This window comes from Rhinolophus sinicus, chromosome 16 (assembly GCF_057876585.1).
Source record: "Rhinolophus sinicus isolate RSI-liver-muscle chromosome 16, RSI-T2T, whole genome shotgun sequence".
NCBI classification, from domain to species: Eukaryota; Metazoa; Chordata; class Mammalia; order Chiroptera; family Rhinolophidae; genus Rhinolophus; species Rhinolophus sinicus.
Genome location: NC_142516.1, coordinates 50,792,781 through 50,807,238, shown reverse-complemented (window position 1 = coordinate 50,807,238; position 14,458 = coordinate 50,792,781). Strand labels below are relative to the sequence as shown.

At 35.0% G+C, this 14,458-nt stretch overlaps 1 protein-coding gene across 5 annotated transcripts in view; it reads left to right on the top strand.

The window, feature by feature from the left end:
* Nucleotides 1-14,458, top strand: part of LOC109446342 (histone-arginine methyltransferase CARM1-like) — a 236,591-nt gene that overhangs the window by 76,452 nt on the left and 145,681 nt on the right. For 4 of the 5 annotated variants that reach the window (XM_019729679.3, XM_019729702.3, XM_019729683.3 and 1 more), the window contains exon 2: nucleotides 5,487-5,612. The exons of the other annotated variant lie outside the window; for it this stretch is intronic. In XM_019729679.3, coding sequence (XP_019585238.1) covers nucleotides 5,487-5,612 — 126 coding nt within the window. The remainder of the gene's footprint in view (nucleotides 1-5,486; nucleotides 5,613-14,458) is intronic. 5 annotated transcript variants of the gene reach the window in all.

The window sequence follows — 14,458 nt, the reverse complement described above, 5'->3', positions numbered from 1 at the left end:
CCAGAAGAGAAGGGAGTAACAACATATTTAAAGATCCTCGGAAAAAGAAAACGTGAGCCAAGGATTTTATATCCAAGCAAACTGACCTTCAAAAATAAAAAGACACAGTTATTGGCATGCAGGAAATCAGGGAATATTGTTCCCGTGACCCTTCCTAAGGAATTTACTAAAGAATTTGTTTCAGTGAGCCCTTCCTAAAATTCTGCTAGCGAATGACTGGACAACTGAAATGACTAGAGAGACTTGTACACAGGGCTGGTGGTGAGCACTAAATCGTTATTAAATGAGGGCCTACAGGGGACAATATTACTGTGTAATGGCTGTATGATTGGGCAGCATAGACTTAGGATAACTGTAAAAAGAAATGTAGAGACGGGATAGCATTTGAAAAACACAAAACAAATTCAAAACCAAACCAAACCAAAACAACAAAACAACCAGATAATTGTGTAATTCTGAGACTAATGTCTTAGAAGCCCCCTTTCCATCTCTGTCTCTCTCACATATGGCTGCTACCCCAGTTCTCAACACTGAAACCTTCCCCAAGTCCCTTTTGTCCTTTTCCTGCTTATCTTCCCGTTTTCTTCATTTCTCTTCTGTTATTAACATTGGCCCCTTTCAATCTAAGTCAGTCAATCCATTGAAAAATTTTCTTAACTATCATTATTCAACAAGCAAAAGCTTAGAATCTAATCTTTCAAATACAAAACAGTTCTTACCAGGTAAAGGAGAGGAAAAAGCTATGAATATATCATTTATTACTATTTTGTCATATCTCATTGGAAATGGTTACTAAAATGATCAGTGTTGATGCCTGATTTTAATATTAGATATCTTGGAGTTCTATAATCCTGTCCTTTTATCTTTACACTCATTTTCTGGGGTTAAATTTGTTAAAAATGGTAAGTGCATAGTTGTCTATATATTTTATTCCATCTATATATGTGCTGCCTTTATAGTCAATTTTTCACTTATCTATTCCTAGGAAAGATCATCTTTAAGTAGACTAACTTCCTATTTCTACATAGGAAAATATTAAAAGGGTCACTTAGCAAATCCTTGGCTTAAATGCCATATTATTAGGTCGTGGATGCTCTTCTGTCCAGCAATTTGTATATAAGAATATATTTTGGAACCTCAGTTCTAGACCATGTCTGATACATAATATTCTTGGTTAATTAGTGTTGTGATTTGCCTGAGGAGATTGAATTTCTGCGTTTGCACAGGCTGAAAGGAGAGGGTATATATGTAGAGAAGTAGAGAACTATTAAGAAAGGCAAGGACAGCTCTCTTGACTTTATCCCCGTGGCATTTTCATGCTTACTTGTCTGCACTTGTAAAATGGGTAGATACTGGATTTTCTGTGTGCCTTTGGAAGTTTTGTCAGATGCAGCTGAGGTGGCGGATAGAGTTAGGCATCTGGGTTTGCCATCATGATTTTCTTTGAGCGCCTTCTGGGGGAACATGTGGCTTTTCCTCAAGGAGGGAATGACAAGCCTCTGGGCTTTCCTAAAGTTGATTAAACTTTGTGTACATGAACTTATTCTGCTTGCCACCAGCAGATCAGGCCTTAGCCTTTGAAGAAGTAGCAAAGAATGTCACTGATGAGAGCCAAGTTCAAAAGCACAATGATAGTATTAATAAACACACAGAAGCAGCCAGCCTTCTGTGCCACTGCAGAGATGAAATGAGATGTTTGGCAGGGGAATGAGAATGTTCTGTAGATGTAGTTATTATTATTAGTAGTAGTAGTAATGCTAACTGGAGAGATAAACCTTAGTACAACGTGCATTGGAAATGACCTTCACACCACCCCTACTTTTCATCAATGTAGTAGTATTTCCTGGTTTTGGATTTCCTCAGCAATATTTTTATCATAGTCCTACATTATTCTAATATGAATTCTTTAAAGAGACACAGTTCTAGGATGATAATACACTCTCCCCTAAAATAGCTGCACTTTCGTCTTGCTCACATTTGTTCACAGAAATCATTTAGAATGTTTGTTTCATGTACTAATGTGGTCAAAGAACAGGAAAAGAAATCAACACAAGAAGTTACTACATTCGCAAACAAAAAAAATAACAAAACATTCATTTCCATGAATGATTTAAAAATTGAGAATTAAAATAATGATTTTATTGGATGCAGTAATTCCTAAATATTTTTGAATGAATGAAGTTACCAATTAATATCTAATAAATGAAAAAAATGTAAAGAATAGTAATACCCACTGAGAATGACGTTAGTGATGGTAGTGTGTTTTTTGTTTGATTGTTTTTTTTGTGTGTGTGTGTTTTTTGTTTTTGTTTTTACCAAATGGATAGCTTTCTTGTTTTTCCTGATTATAAAAATAAGTAGTCACATAGAAAATTCAAGCAAGGCATAACTTTATAAAGGGAAAATTAAAAATGATCCAAATTTCTCTATCCAGAGGAAACCGCTGATGACATTTTGGTGTATATCTTTTTAAACAGCTTTCTACAAAGATATACACAATATTAAATTGCTACAATAATATCGTACATTCTGTTCTGCAACTTGAACGTGGAAGTATGTTTGACTTAACCAACCATGTAAATGATTGTCTCTTAGCTTTACATTTTCTACCCGTAGTAAACACTTCTAAGATGCACATCCTTGAATGTACATCCATTCACGCTTGATAAAGTTCATCCTGGAAGAAATTATTATGAGTAGAATATCTAGTAAAGAGTACATAGGTTTTAAATTTTAAACAATAAGGGTAGAACATATTTTGGTAATATAGAAATTTACATTTCGAATAACGGCCACTCACTGTTTTCTCTCACCCTTTCCAATATTTGATATGGTCAACGTATAGTCTTAAAATTTTGACAATGGAGAGAAAAAAGTGCTCATCCTTTTATTAGATTTCTCATTGATTATTACTGAAATTCATTATTTTTTCACATTTGTTGTGCTACTGGCATTTTTCTAGTTGTCAGTTGCCTACTGATCCGTCTTACTTTTTTTTTTTTTTTAGTTTTAGGTGTACAAAACAACATAATGACTAGACTTTATGGGGTGTAATGTCAGGGGTGTAAACCCCTGACAAAGTGATAACCCCAAAAAGTCTACTGCCCATCTGATACCATACATAGTTTACTAACTTTTTAATAGGGATGTTTGTTTCGTGTTATTTTTTAAGCTAATTGTATATTGGACATATTATCTCTGTTAAAAACACTTTCCTAGGTTATCATTGCTTTTCAATTTTGTTGAAAGTGTTTAAAATTTTTTTTTCCATAGGTAGATTTTAAAACTTGAAGTAGATATACGTACTTCCTGGATTTTATGGCATGCTTCAAAAGACTTTCCCCACCCGTATTTAAACAGAAGATAGGGAGGGAAGGAAGAAAAGAGGATGTATGGGTAGCAGTTTTCAACTTATAAAAGTAGGAAAAAACAACAACTCAGTTTATACCCTAATTAAATCACACATACACAAAACAAACCAGAACAACAAAAGAAATAATCTGAGCCTATCTGGTTAAGAAGAATTGAATCATATACATTTTGAAGCTTTGTATCTATTCTGGGATGGTATGCAGTCAATACAGTGAGAAATGCCTTCACTGATTCAGAAAATATTTATCAAGTACTGGGTACTGTGCTAGGTTTTGAATCAGAAAAAAAATAGTGATCCCCAAAATAAAGTAAAATATCCCCTGCTCACAAAGAGCTCACAGACTATAATACCGTGTTTCCCCGAAAATAAGACCTAGCCGGGTCATCAGCTCTAATGAGTCTTTTGGAGTAAAAATTAATATAAGACCCGGTATTATTTTATTATAATATAAGACCGGATATAATATAATATAATATAATATAATATAATATAATATAATATAAATATAATATAATATAATGCCGGGTCTTATATAAGACTATGTTTTATAGTATAACATAATGTAACATAATATAACATAACAATATAATATAATACCGGGTCTTATATTAATTTTTGCTCCAATAGATGCATTAGAGCTGATTGTCCGGCCAGGTCTTATTGTCGGGGAAAAGGGCAGTCATGTATGTACAAGGAACTGAGGAGGGCTAGGGTCCTCCTTCCTTCTTCATTCTACCTTATCCTACTTCAAGACCGTAAGAGAAACAATTGGTAAAGGATAAAAATCCTGCTTTCTTGAAAGAAATATTTCTTGTGATTTTAAGAAAACATTGTTTAAAAGAGCCCCAAACTCCCTGCTTCTGCCTCTACATTCACGGCTGCGTCCCTGCAAGGAGACATTGATGCCTTTGAGACACTGACTGGCTGTAATAACCTGTAATCATGTTTTATGCCAGGAGAATGTTTTCAAAACATCTGCATTATTTAACCAGCCGAGACCTTTTGTGAAAAATATCTGAATGCTTTCATCAGGAGGTGCTCATTTATTTGAAGGAATGGTTGAAAATATTTGAAAATATTTGACCATCTTAACTCTGTGTGTTTTGAATGTGTATGCATACGCCTATGTGTAACTGGAATTTAAAACACTTACTGCATTTGATTTTGTAAGGAGGAATGGAAGACATCAAAGATAAGAGCCAAAATCTACTTTATGATAAGAAAAATAATAGTCTCTCATTGTTTTAATAGGATTTTAGAAATTATTTAAACTTTATTATTCAGTCTTAACAAAAAAACCTGTGAAATAAGCATCAATATTTTCATTTTGCATAATGAAAAAATGTGACTCCAATGTGTTTAGGTGATTGAAGTTCCTCGGTTAGTAAACATCAAAGATGAAAGCAAAGCCCAAGTTCATTGCTTTTTTCCAGCACATTACAGCTGCCCCAGTGGTAAAGGCCTGTCTATAACCTATAAAAGGAGGACTAGTGAGTTCGTACCCAGTTATGTATGGATGGCTCTAACGAGACCCTAGCCACTTATGGGCCCTGCTTGCAGAAACTCAGCTCCCTTTTTTTCCACACTTGCCACAGCACAATGTGGTAGGAGCAACATGGGCTTTGAAGTCAAATTCTATTCTGGTTTTAAATTCTAGTTCTGCCACTTATTAGCTATGCATATTTGGACCCATACTCTGTCTTGTATTCACCTAGGAATATTGGCAGTGATAATACTTACAATGGAGATTTTTATGACATCTCTGGCACATAGTAGGTGCTCAAGAATAACCCGTAGGGACATTACCTGGACTCTTTTAGGATGGCATTAAGAGGTACAAAATATTTGGGGAATACAATGCTTATGGGTAATGAGACCCTGGACATAAAGGCAAGAACAAATGAGAGTTAGTTTTGAGCCGTGTTAACCTATCTGCAAAGAATTGGTATTCAGCCATAGAGTCATCTCTTTTTATCTCTGATCCTCATATTCCCGTATGTCTCAGGAGGCGTTGTATCAAGAAAAAAGAAATGGGGAGCCTTGAGAACATGAGAAAATTTTGCAATGCTCAAAATGGATTTTCCTAATCCTTTTTTTTTCCCACCCTTTATAGCTGATGGCGTCTGTGTCTTTAAATGCTTACTCAACAGAGACACTGAATGTTGCCGTGTGGGGAAGGAGTCCGTCTTGATTACTCTGGGGTACAGCAGTGCTCTGCTGAAGTTTGAGACTCATGCTGGTAAGTTTTGCGCTTGTTGTGATCCACTGTCTTTTTCCCAAGAGGAATCTCCTGATGGTTGACTTTTCCCTGTTTCGATTGATTGGCTTTTGGCAGCATGCTTCCTGATGTGAGTTGTCATCGATCAATAAAATGATTGCAAACTGGTTCTGGTGCTTATTTGATACCAGGGCTAGAGAACAATCAGCCTTTTCCTAGGCAAGAACGGTTTTATTTTTAGCCCCCCTTTTGCTTCCCTTTCATCCAAAGCTGCAGGAGTGGCCACCAAGGACTGTCCAGATCTTCACCACTGTTATTGATTCTCCTTGAAGATGAGGTTGTTTGCAGAAATGTGATTTTTCAGTTTCAGTATCAATCAGAATGATTTCATCCTGTTGATGTCTTGCAATCATTTGTTGAACAGTTTTAGACTCTGGACACCTAATGTCAAGCATTAGGGAGGTAAACTAAAGTGTAACTACCGTAGAAGTATTTTAAGAAAGGACTAAATGGCACTCTGGAAGATTTCCAGCCTCATGAAGAAAGTTAGGGCTAGCAATGCCTTGGGTCTACCTTTGATGGTCAGTTGTCATTTTTTTTTAGCTTAGATATAAATTGTTCCGTCTTACTTATGCTGTCAATCCAGATAATGCAAAGTATTAGCAATGGTTCAGATTCTCCTCTGGGTAGTAAAAGTGTCCAAAGTTGTTTCGCTATTGGAAACTACTTGGGATAAAGAAGTTAACCCGGTTTCTTATTTTTAAACTGACTCAGTCAGCCAGGGTGAGGAAGTTGTTTTATCGTATACCTACTCATCCACTCATCCCTCTAGTCGTCCATCAAACCATCTTATTTTTATAATGCATTTCAGAGTAAATTATATTAACCAGCAATTTCACCCCCATATACTTCAACCTGCATGTCATTAACTATAACTCAAAAGTTGTTTATGCTTCTCAGTTTTTCTATTGTGGTTAAATTTACATGCATTAAAATGCACAAATCTTCAAGAATACCAGCATTCCTAAAAGTTATCTTATGCCTTTTCTCAGTCACTCTTTACTCCTGTCCTTCCAGAAATAATCACAGCTTTTATTTTCCCCCCATAGATTAGCTTTGTCTTTTCTAGAACTTTCTATAAATGAAATCATTCAGTATATACTCTCTTTAATTAAGGTCACACAGCATGTTTTGAGATTCATCCCTGTTATAGGTATTAGTAGTTTGTTGTTTTTTATTGCTAAGTAATAGTCACAATTTTTTTGCCCATTCTCATTTCAGTGGACGTTGAAATTGTTTCCAGGTTTGAGCTATGGTCAGTAAGGCTGCTATAAATATCCTTATACTGATCTTCTTGTATACATATATATTTTTTTCATTTTTCTTGGATCAATACCTAGGAGTGAAATTGCTGGGTCATAGAGTAAATGCGTGCTTAGTTTTATAAGAAATAGTCAGAATTTTTCCCAAAGTGATTGTACGATTTTACACTACCATCAATAATGCATGAGAGTTCTGGTCACACCACATCTTTGCCAACATTTGGTCTTTCAGTCTTTTCAGTTTCTTTGGTGGTTGTGTCTTTGTATCTCACAGTGGTTTTAATTTACATTTTCCTGATGACTAATGATGTTAAGCACTTTTTCATGTGCTTACGAGTTCAAATCATTTGCCTGTAACTAATTGGTTGTTTATCTGTGGAGCTGTTTTTCTTTATATAGGATACCAGGCAGGTATCACATATATAATTTATCGATGTTATCGCCTTGTTTGTAGTTTCCTTATTTGTTTCCATAATGATAGCCTATGTAAAGAAGAAGTTTTAAAATTTGATGAAGTCCAGTTTATCATTTTTTTCTTTTTTGTTTATTGCATTCTGTGTCCTAAGAACTCTTTGCCTACTCTCAAACAGCAAATTATTTCTCCAGTAATTCCTTGTAGAAGTTTTATAGCTTTATATTTTTGGTATACAATCCATCTTAATTGTTTTTTATATGGTATGGAGTTAAAGATTAATTTTAGACCACATGGATAAACAGTTATTCTAGCACTGTTTGTCGACAAGACTTCTGCATGTGAAATGACTATATAGACTTGGTCTATTTTGGAGCCCTCTGTTCTGTTCCATTGATTATCCTTCTGCCAGTGTCTCTCACATTGTCTGAATCACCTTTAAAGTAATACTAGAAGTCTGTTAGTTTACGTCTTCCAACTTGGTTCTTTGTCAGGATTGTTCTGGATATTCTTGGTGCTTTGCATTTCTATATAGCTTTTATAAGTAAGTTGTTAGTGTCTACAAAAGTGCTTGGTCAAATTATGATTGAGACTGGTCAATTTGGTGAGAATTGCCATTTTAACATTACGTCTTTCAGTCATTGGTGAGCTAAAGACAGCTCATACTGTATCACAAGAGACCATTATTAAAATTTCAGGAATTTGAAAGCCTGGAATTAGTGGGTCAGAGAATTTACACCACAGAAATTGGCAAACTCCATAAACAGGGGCTTCTTTTGTTTTGTGAGGGAAACCAGTTGTTAAATGTTTATCAACATGCTGTTGCTTCCAGTCCAGGAATAGGGTATTTCTCTCCATTTCTTTAGGTCTTTAATTTTCCCCAGAAATGTTTTATAGATTTCAATGTGAAAGTTATACACAACTTTTGACAAATTTGTCCCTAATTATTTTATGTTTTTGAACGTATTACAAATACATTTTTGAGAACACACAATTGTTTGCTACTAGTCTATAAAAATAAATTAATTTTTAATATTAATCTCAGATACTATAATCTTTTAAATTCACATACTAGTTCTAGTAGTTATAGTTTAGGTTTCTTAGCATTTTCTACATTTAAAAAAAAAGAAGAACTTGTCACCTGCAAATAGAGACAGTTTTATCTCTATGCCTTTTATATTTTCTGGACTTTTGAAATTCTTATGACCTCCAATACCATGTTGAATATATCTGAGAAAGCAGTTGTTCTGACCAGTCTCCTGCTTGTGGGGGGAAAGTCCAGTATGTCACCATTAAGTATGATGTTTGTTGTATGTTTTCTGTGGATGCCCTTTATCAGATTGGGGAAGTTCCCTGCTTTCCTCAGCTCACTGCAAATATTTATCATAGTTGGGTGTTAGATTTTGTTAAATATTTTTCTGGATTTATTAAGATTATAATCTTCGAATTTGGTGAATTATTTACTTTGAATAAAATAGTTTGTGTAGAATTGGTATTATTTCTCCATTAAATGTTTGATAGAATTTACCTTTGAAGTCATTATGGTTTAAGTTTTATTAATGGAAATAAAGTAGATGTAGGCACCTTCAGATTTTATTCCTGTGTCAATTGGTATTCTATGTTCTTTCATGGAATTTTTCCATTTCATGTAAGATGTCAGATATACTATAATTTGCATGTTAATCTTCTAATTTTGTAATATCTGTAGTAATTTCTCCTATTTCTTTTCTAATATTTGTTATTAATGTCTTCTTTTTGTTTCTTGATCAGCCTAGGTTTATCAATTTTATCACTCTTTTCAACAAATCAGCTTTTGGTTGCATTATGTTCTCTATTATTTACTTTCATTAATTTATTTAAGAAATGGAAAATTTGGGGGGGGCTATGTAATGGGACATAACTAAGCTGAAAGCAAAATGTCATTTTTACATTTTATTATAATCATTTAACCTATTGTCTCATCTTGAGGGAGAATTTAATTGGATCATCTTATTGATGAGGAAACTGAGATTCCAAGAAAATCAGTCACTTTCTCAAGGTAATATGACTGATAATTAACTGACTAAGGATTCAAATCCAGAACTACCTGACTCCAAAGCCCACATTCTTTATCCATGCCACCACACATTCCTGGTGACACACATTCAGTTTTAAGAAAGAAAGAAACCAGTGAAAGAACGAGGAGTGAGTGTGCAATAAGACGACTGAATAGGAAACCTTTCTTCCAGTGTGTTCACACTTAACGCTCAAGGAGGTCATACTGGTTTACTCTGTGTAGAATGCATGTTTCCACAGTATCTGTGTTTCAAGCATGGGGTGCTGTTCAGAGTTGGTAAAAAAGCCTGAGCAGACCTGGTAATTTTATGTTTTAGAGGCTCTCAAATTGGGGCTGCCTTCGTTTTCTGGACAAAACCTTTCCTTTGAGTCTTTACACTGCAGTGAAATGGAAATTTTGAGATTCCAGTAGACAAACTCTAGAGATACCGGGATACATTTCACTCCCTGTCACGTCCAGGGGCCAATTTCCATGTACTACATGCACTGCTTGCAGCCCTCGAAGGAGAGAACATTAAATAGCCTGGAGAGGCATGAGACCCAGAACCAACTGGCTCACTCCATGTTGGGGGCCAATGACAGGAGTCTATTGATCATACAGGAGGCCTCTGTAAGTGATAGCTGACAAGGAGAGAGAGTGAACTGACCCTTCTCACTACGTGCCTTGATACAGAGATTTGGGGCTCAGTTATCAAAACTGGATTCAATTTGCTTTTGCCTAATTTTGAATACAAATGATGAAGGTTCTCCTTAATCTGTTTATATCAATCAAAAAAGCTACAAGGCAAATTTCTAAATAGGGAGCCCATAGGTGGGACTAATTCTGATATGAATTCTTCATTGGTTCAGTGTGTTCAGTGTGTATTTCAGGAACGAAGACCTTGGCCCACTTTGCTTTAGAACACTAGCTATAATCACTTAGTCTCATTTGTTCTGTAAGAAGAAAAAATAATGCATATCAAGAGTTGAGACTTTGCTTGAGAATTTTCCCAAGGATGCCTCACAACAGCTTCCTATTCTGGAATTTGTGTGTCTCTTGATTTCTGCTAAGAGTAAATCCCACCACGAAATGGTTTGCAAGTGCAGATGTTTGCAAATTGATGGTCCTCCTTGGTTTAATTTAATAATAGTTTTCAAAATTAATGAATGTCCTTGGGGAGTTGGTTGCCTGTCTGATTTTCCTGGCCCTGGAAACTGAACAAGCCAAGCAGCTGATCCTTTATTCTAGATCTGTCAGGGCAAGTTGTGATGTGAAGAACCGGAGTCCACAGCTGCAGGAAGGTAGTGGCAAGTGAATAACAAGCTGGCTGTGACTCAGTGGGTCCCGGGTGGCCCAGATCCCAGGTGGCACTGGGACCTTGATTGTCATTTGTCAGCCTCAGTGCTGACAGAAAACTGTCTGTTGGTGTCAGTGTCCATCAGACACGATTGCTGAATTTTTGAGATGTGCTCTGCTTTCCTGAAGTAAGAGGACATGGCATTTGAAATGTGAGGCTGCTATTTTATATTTAGAAGTGAGTGAACAGCTGCCAATTATCTGTAACTTAGGTGAGAAAGAAAGTCCAACTTTATCGGGAAGTTGACCTGTATTGGTAATGAGGTAGTATCACTAGGAAAGAAATAATCAAATATCCAGATACATCGATGAGGAATATTTCTTCACTCCCTCCTTTCCTTCTTCAGAATGGTGACTCAGTGATCTCCAAACCGGATATGGTCACATGTCAGATAATCTCCAGTAATCTCAAAGACCACTGTGAAATCCAGTACATTTAAATTGATTGTATTTTAGAAGCAGTGGGGATATTTAATAATGACAGATATCAACAGAGGAAAAAGTTTTATTTAAATGGACTTAAGGTGATATCTATGATACACTGACTGTATAAATACTAGATATGTGCAAGATTTACTTCCTGTTCATTCATTCAGTCAACAAGTATTTACTGAGAGTCTGTTATGTGCTGAGCACTTATTTATGTCCTGAAGATACAGTACTGAATAAATAAAAGTCCTTACAACTCTGTAGCTAACATTGTAAGAGGACAAAGACAGTAAGTAAATGAACATATATAGTGAGTTGTGTGTGATAATGCTGAAAAGAGAAACCAGAGAAAGGCAGAGAATGACTGGAGGTGAAGTGTGTGTACTGTTTGTAGGTAATTTTTGAGGGAAAGCCCCACTGATAAGATGACATTTGAGTATAGAACAGCAGTGGAGAAGGAAGGGAGCTGGGCTAAGGGTGGTTCAGACAGGGAAACAGAACTGCAGAGACCTTACAGCAGGATATGTTTGAAGGACGGCATTAGGAACAGAGAGCCAAAATGAAATGAGGGCGACGGTGAGTGGTGAGATCAGAGAAATAGAGGCCAGATTAGGTGAGACGTTGGAGACTATGGTGAGCATCTTGATGTTATTCTGAGGGAGATTGAAAGCGTCTGAGGGCTTGAAGCGGAGGCCCAGCACTGTCTGAACATTATTTAATTTTTATATACTTTTTAAAGGTATGCGTTTATACCTTCTCCGTAATTCTCATAGCAGCCCTGTGAAGTTGGTATATTATTATCATTAATTCCCATTTTTAAGCAAAGATACTAAGTCTCATCAATGTGAAAGAAATTACCCAAGTGACAAAAAGAAAATGCAAGGCCCATGTTCCTTCAACAGCTTCCATACTGCCCCTTTCACTCTTCACTGGTTGACATTTAATCTAGAAGACCCGTATCTTTAATTGTAATAAGAAACATAGGAAAGCCAATTTTTGTCAACATTTCACTAATGGAGAAAAAAGAAAGACACTGGTGGACCTTATTCTGGGAGTTTATGAATCATGGGAGAGTTTCTTCATCCTTTTTTTATTTTGAAAAAATTTCCAACTTACAAAGAAGGTTTTATATAAACATAACAGACAACTTCTGATACCCTTTAAACGTATTCATTAATTCATAGTATTTTGTCACATTTGATTTATCTCTTTATCTTTGTATATATATGTACATATATAAACACACTCATTTTATTTCTGAATCATTTGAGAGTAATTTGCATATGTCACACTCCTTTACTCTTTAGTACTTCACAAGATATAGCCCATGAAAAAGAATATTTTCTTACGTGGCCACAGTAGAGTTGCCAAATTCAGGAATTCGACAGCTATACAGTATTTATATTTAATCTACAGTTCATAGACTAATTTCATAAATTGTCTCAGTAATATCGTTTATAACATTTTGTTTTCTCTTTCATACTGCATCTGGTCCAGGATCATATATTATGTTCAGTGGTCAAGTCTCTAGATTCCTTTAATTTGGAACAATTCTTCACCCCTTTGCTTTCCTTCATGACATCGAGATATTAGAACAGAGATCAGTTATTTTATAGAATATTCCCTTATTTGGGTTTTTCTAAGGTTTCCTCATGAAAACGTTCATGTTATGCACCGCCAGTCAGAAAACTACCTGACAGATGTTGTGTCCCCCTCAGGATATCAAATCAGGGAGCACGGAGGTCTATCTACCTATTGTTGGTAGTATGAATTTTGATCACCAGGTCAAGTCGTCTTTCCTTTTCTCCACTATAAAGTTATTATGCTTTCCTTGTTAGGTATCAGTAATAAGGAATCTGGGCAAAGGCACTTTGATAGCATGCCAATATCCTGTTCCTTATCAAACAACCCAAATTTAAAATACATCTATTAGCCATTGCTTTGGAAATGCGTTCGCATTTTTGGTACATTAGCCTTGTATCCTGTAATCTTACTAAGTCACTTAGTTCTTGTAAGTTTCTTTTACAGATTCCTAGGATTTACTACATAAATGATCACATCATCTGTAATTAAAGACAGTTTTACCTTTTCATTTCCCATCTGTATGCTTTTTATTTCTTTTTCTTGCTTACTGCACCAGCGAGGCCCTCTAGTATAGTGTTGCAGAGAAGAAATTAGAGTGGACATCCTTACCTTGTTCATGGTCTTGGGGAAAGCGTTCAGTTCTACCATTAGTTGTAGGTTTTTTTGTAGATGTCCTTTATCAGGAAGAGGAAAGTCCGTTATATTCCTAATTTGCTAATAGTTTCTATCTTGAATTGTGTTTCAATTCAAGATAGAAATTATATCTGGATATATGAAGATGATTGCATTGTTTTTTATTTATAGCCTGTTAATATAGTAAATTAAATTATTGATTTTTGAATGTTAAAACAATCTTGTTTTTCTGAGTTAAACCTCTTTGTCATGATGTATGACAGTGCTAAATTAGATTTGCTAGAATTGTATAAATAATTTTTGTGTCTATGTTTCTTAGGTATTGCTTTGTAGTTTTCTTAATTATCTTTGATTTGGGTATCAGAGTAATACTGGTTTTATAAATTGAAACATGTTTCCTAATTTTCTATTTTTGTGAACTCTTTGTATAGAATTTGGGATCATTTCTTTTTCAAATGTTTATTAGAGTTAACAATCAAATCCAAATGGACCTTGAGTTTTCTTTGTGAGAAGATTTTTACTGGAGTCGATTTATTTAATACATATAGATCTATTTAATGTATCTACTGTTTGCTGAGTGAGCTTTAGTTATTTATGTCATGGAATTTGTCCATTTCACCCAAGTTGTCAAATTAGTTTCCATCAAGTTGTTCATAATATACTTTTCTATCAATATGATATGTAATATTGTCCTTTCTCATTTCTTATACTGATTAATAGATCTTTTTCTTATTAATCTAGCTAGATGTTTATCAACTTTATTGATCCTTCAATGAAACAGCTTTTTGTTTCATTTATTTTTCTCTATTTTGTCCATTTTCTGTTATTGATTCTTGCTCTTATTTTTTTTCCTTCTGATTGCTTTGATTCTCTCTGATTACTCTTTTCTCTTTAACTTCTTAGGGTAGATGCTTAGATCATGAATTTGAGTTCTTTTTTTCCCTAATATACACATTTACTGCTATATATTTCTTTCTATACACTGTTTTAGCTGCATCCTATAAATTTTGGTATGTTATTTTTTCCTTGCCAAGCATTTCAAAATAATTTGTATTGTTATTGTTCTTTGGCCAATGGATTTCTTTTTTGATCCATG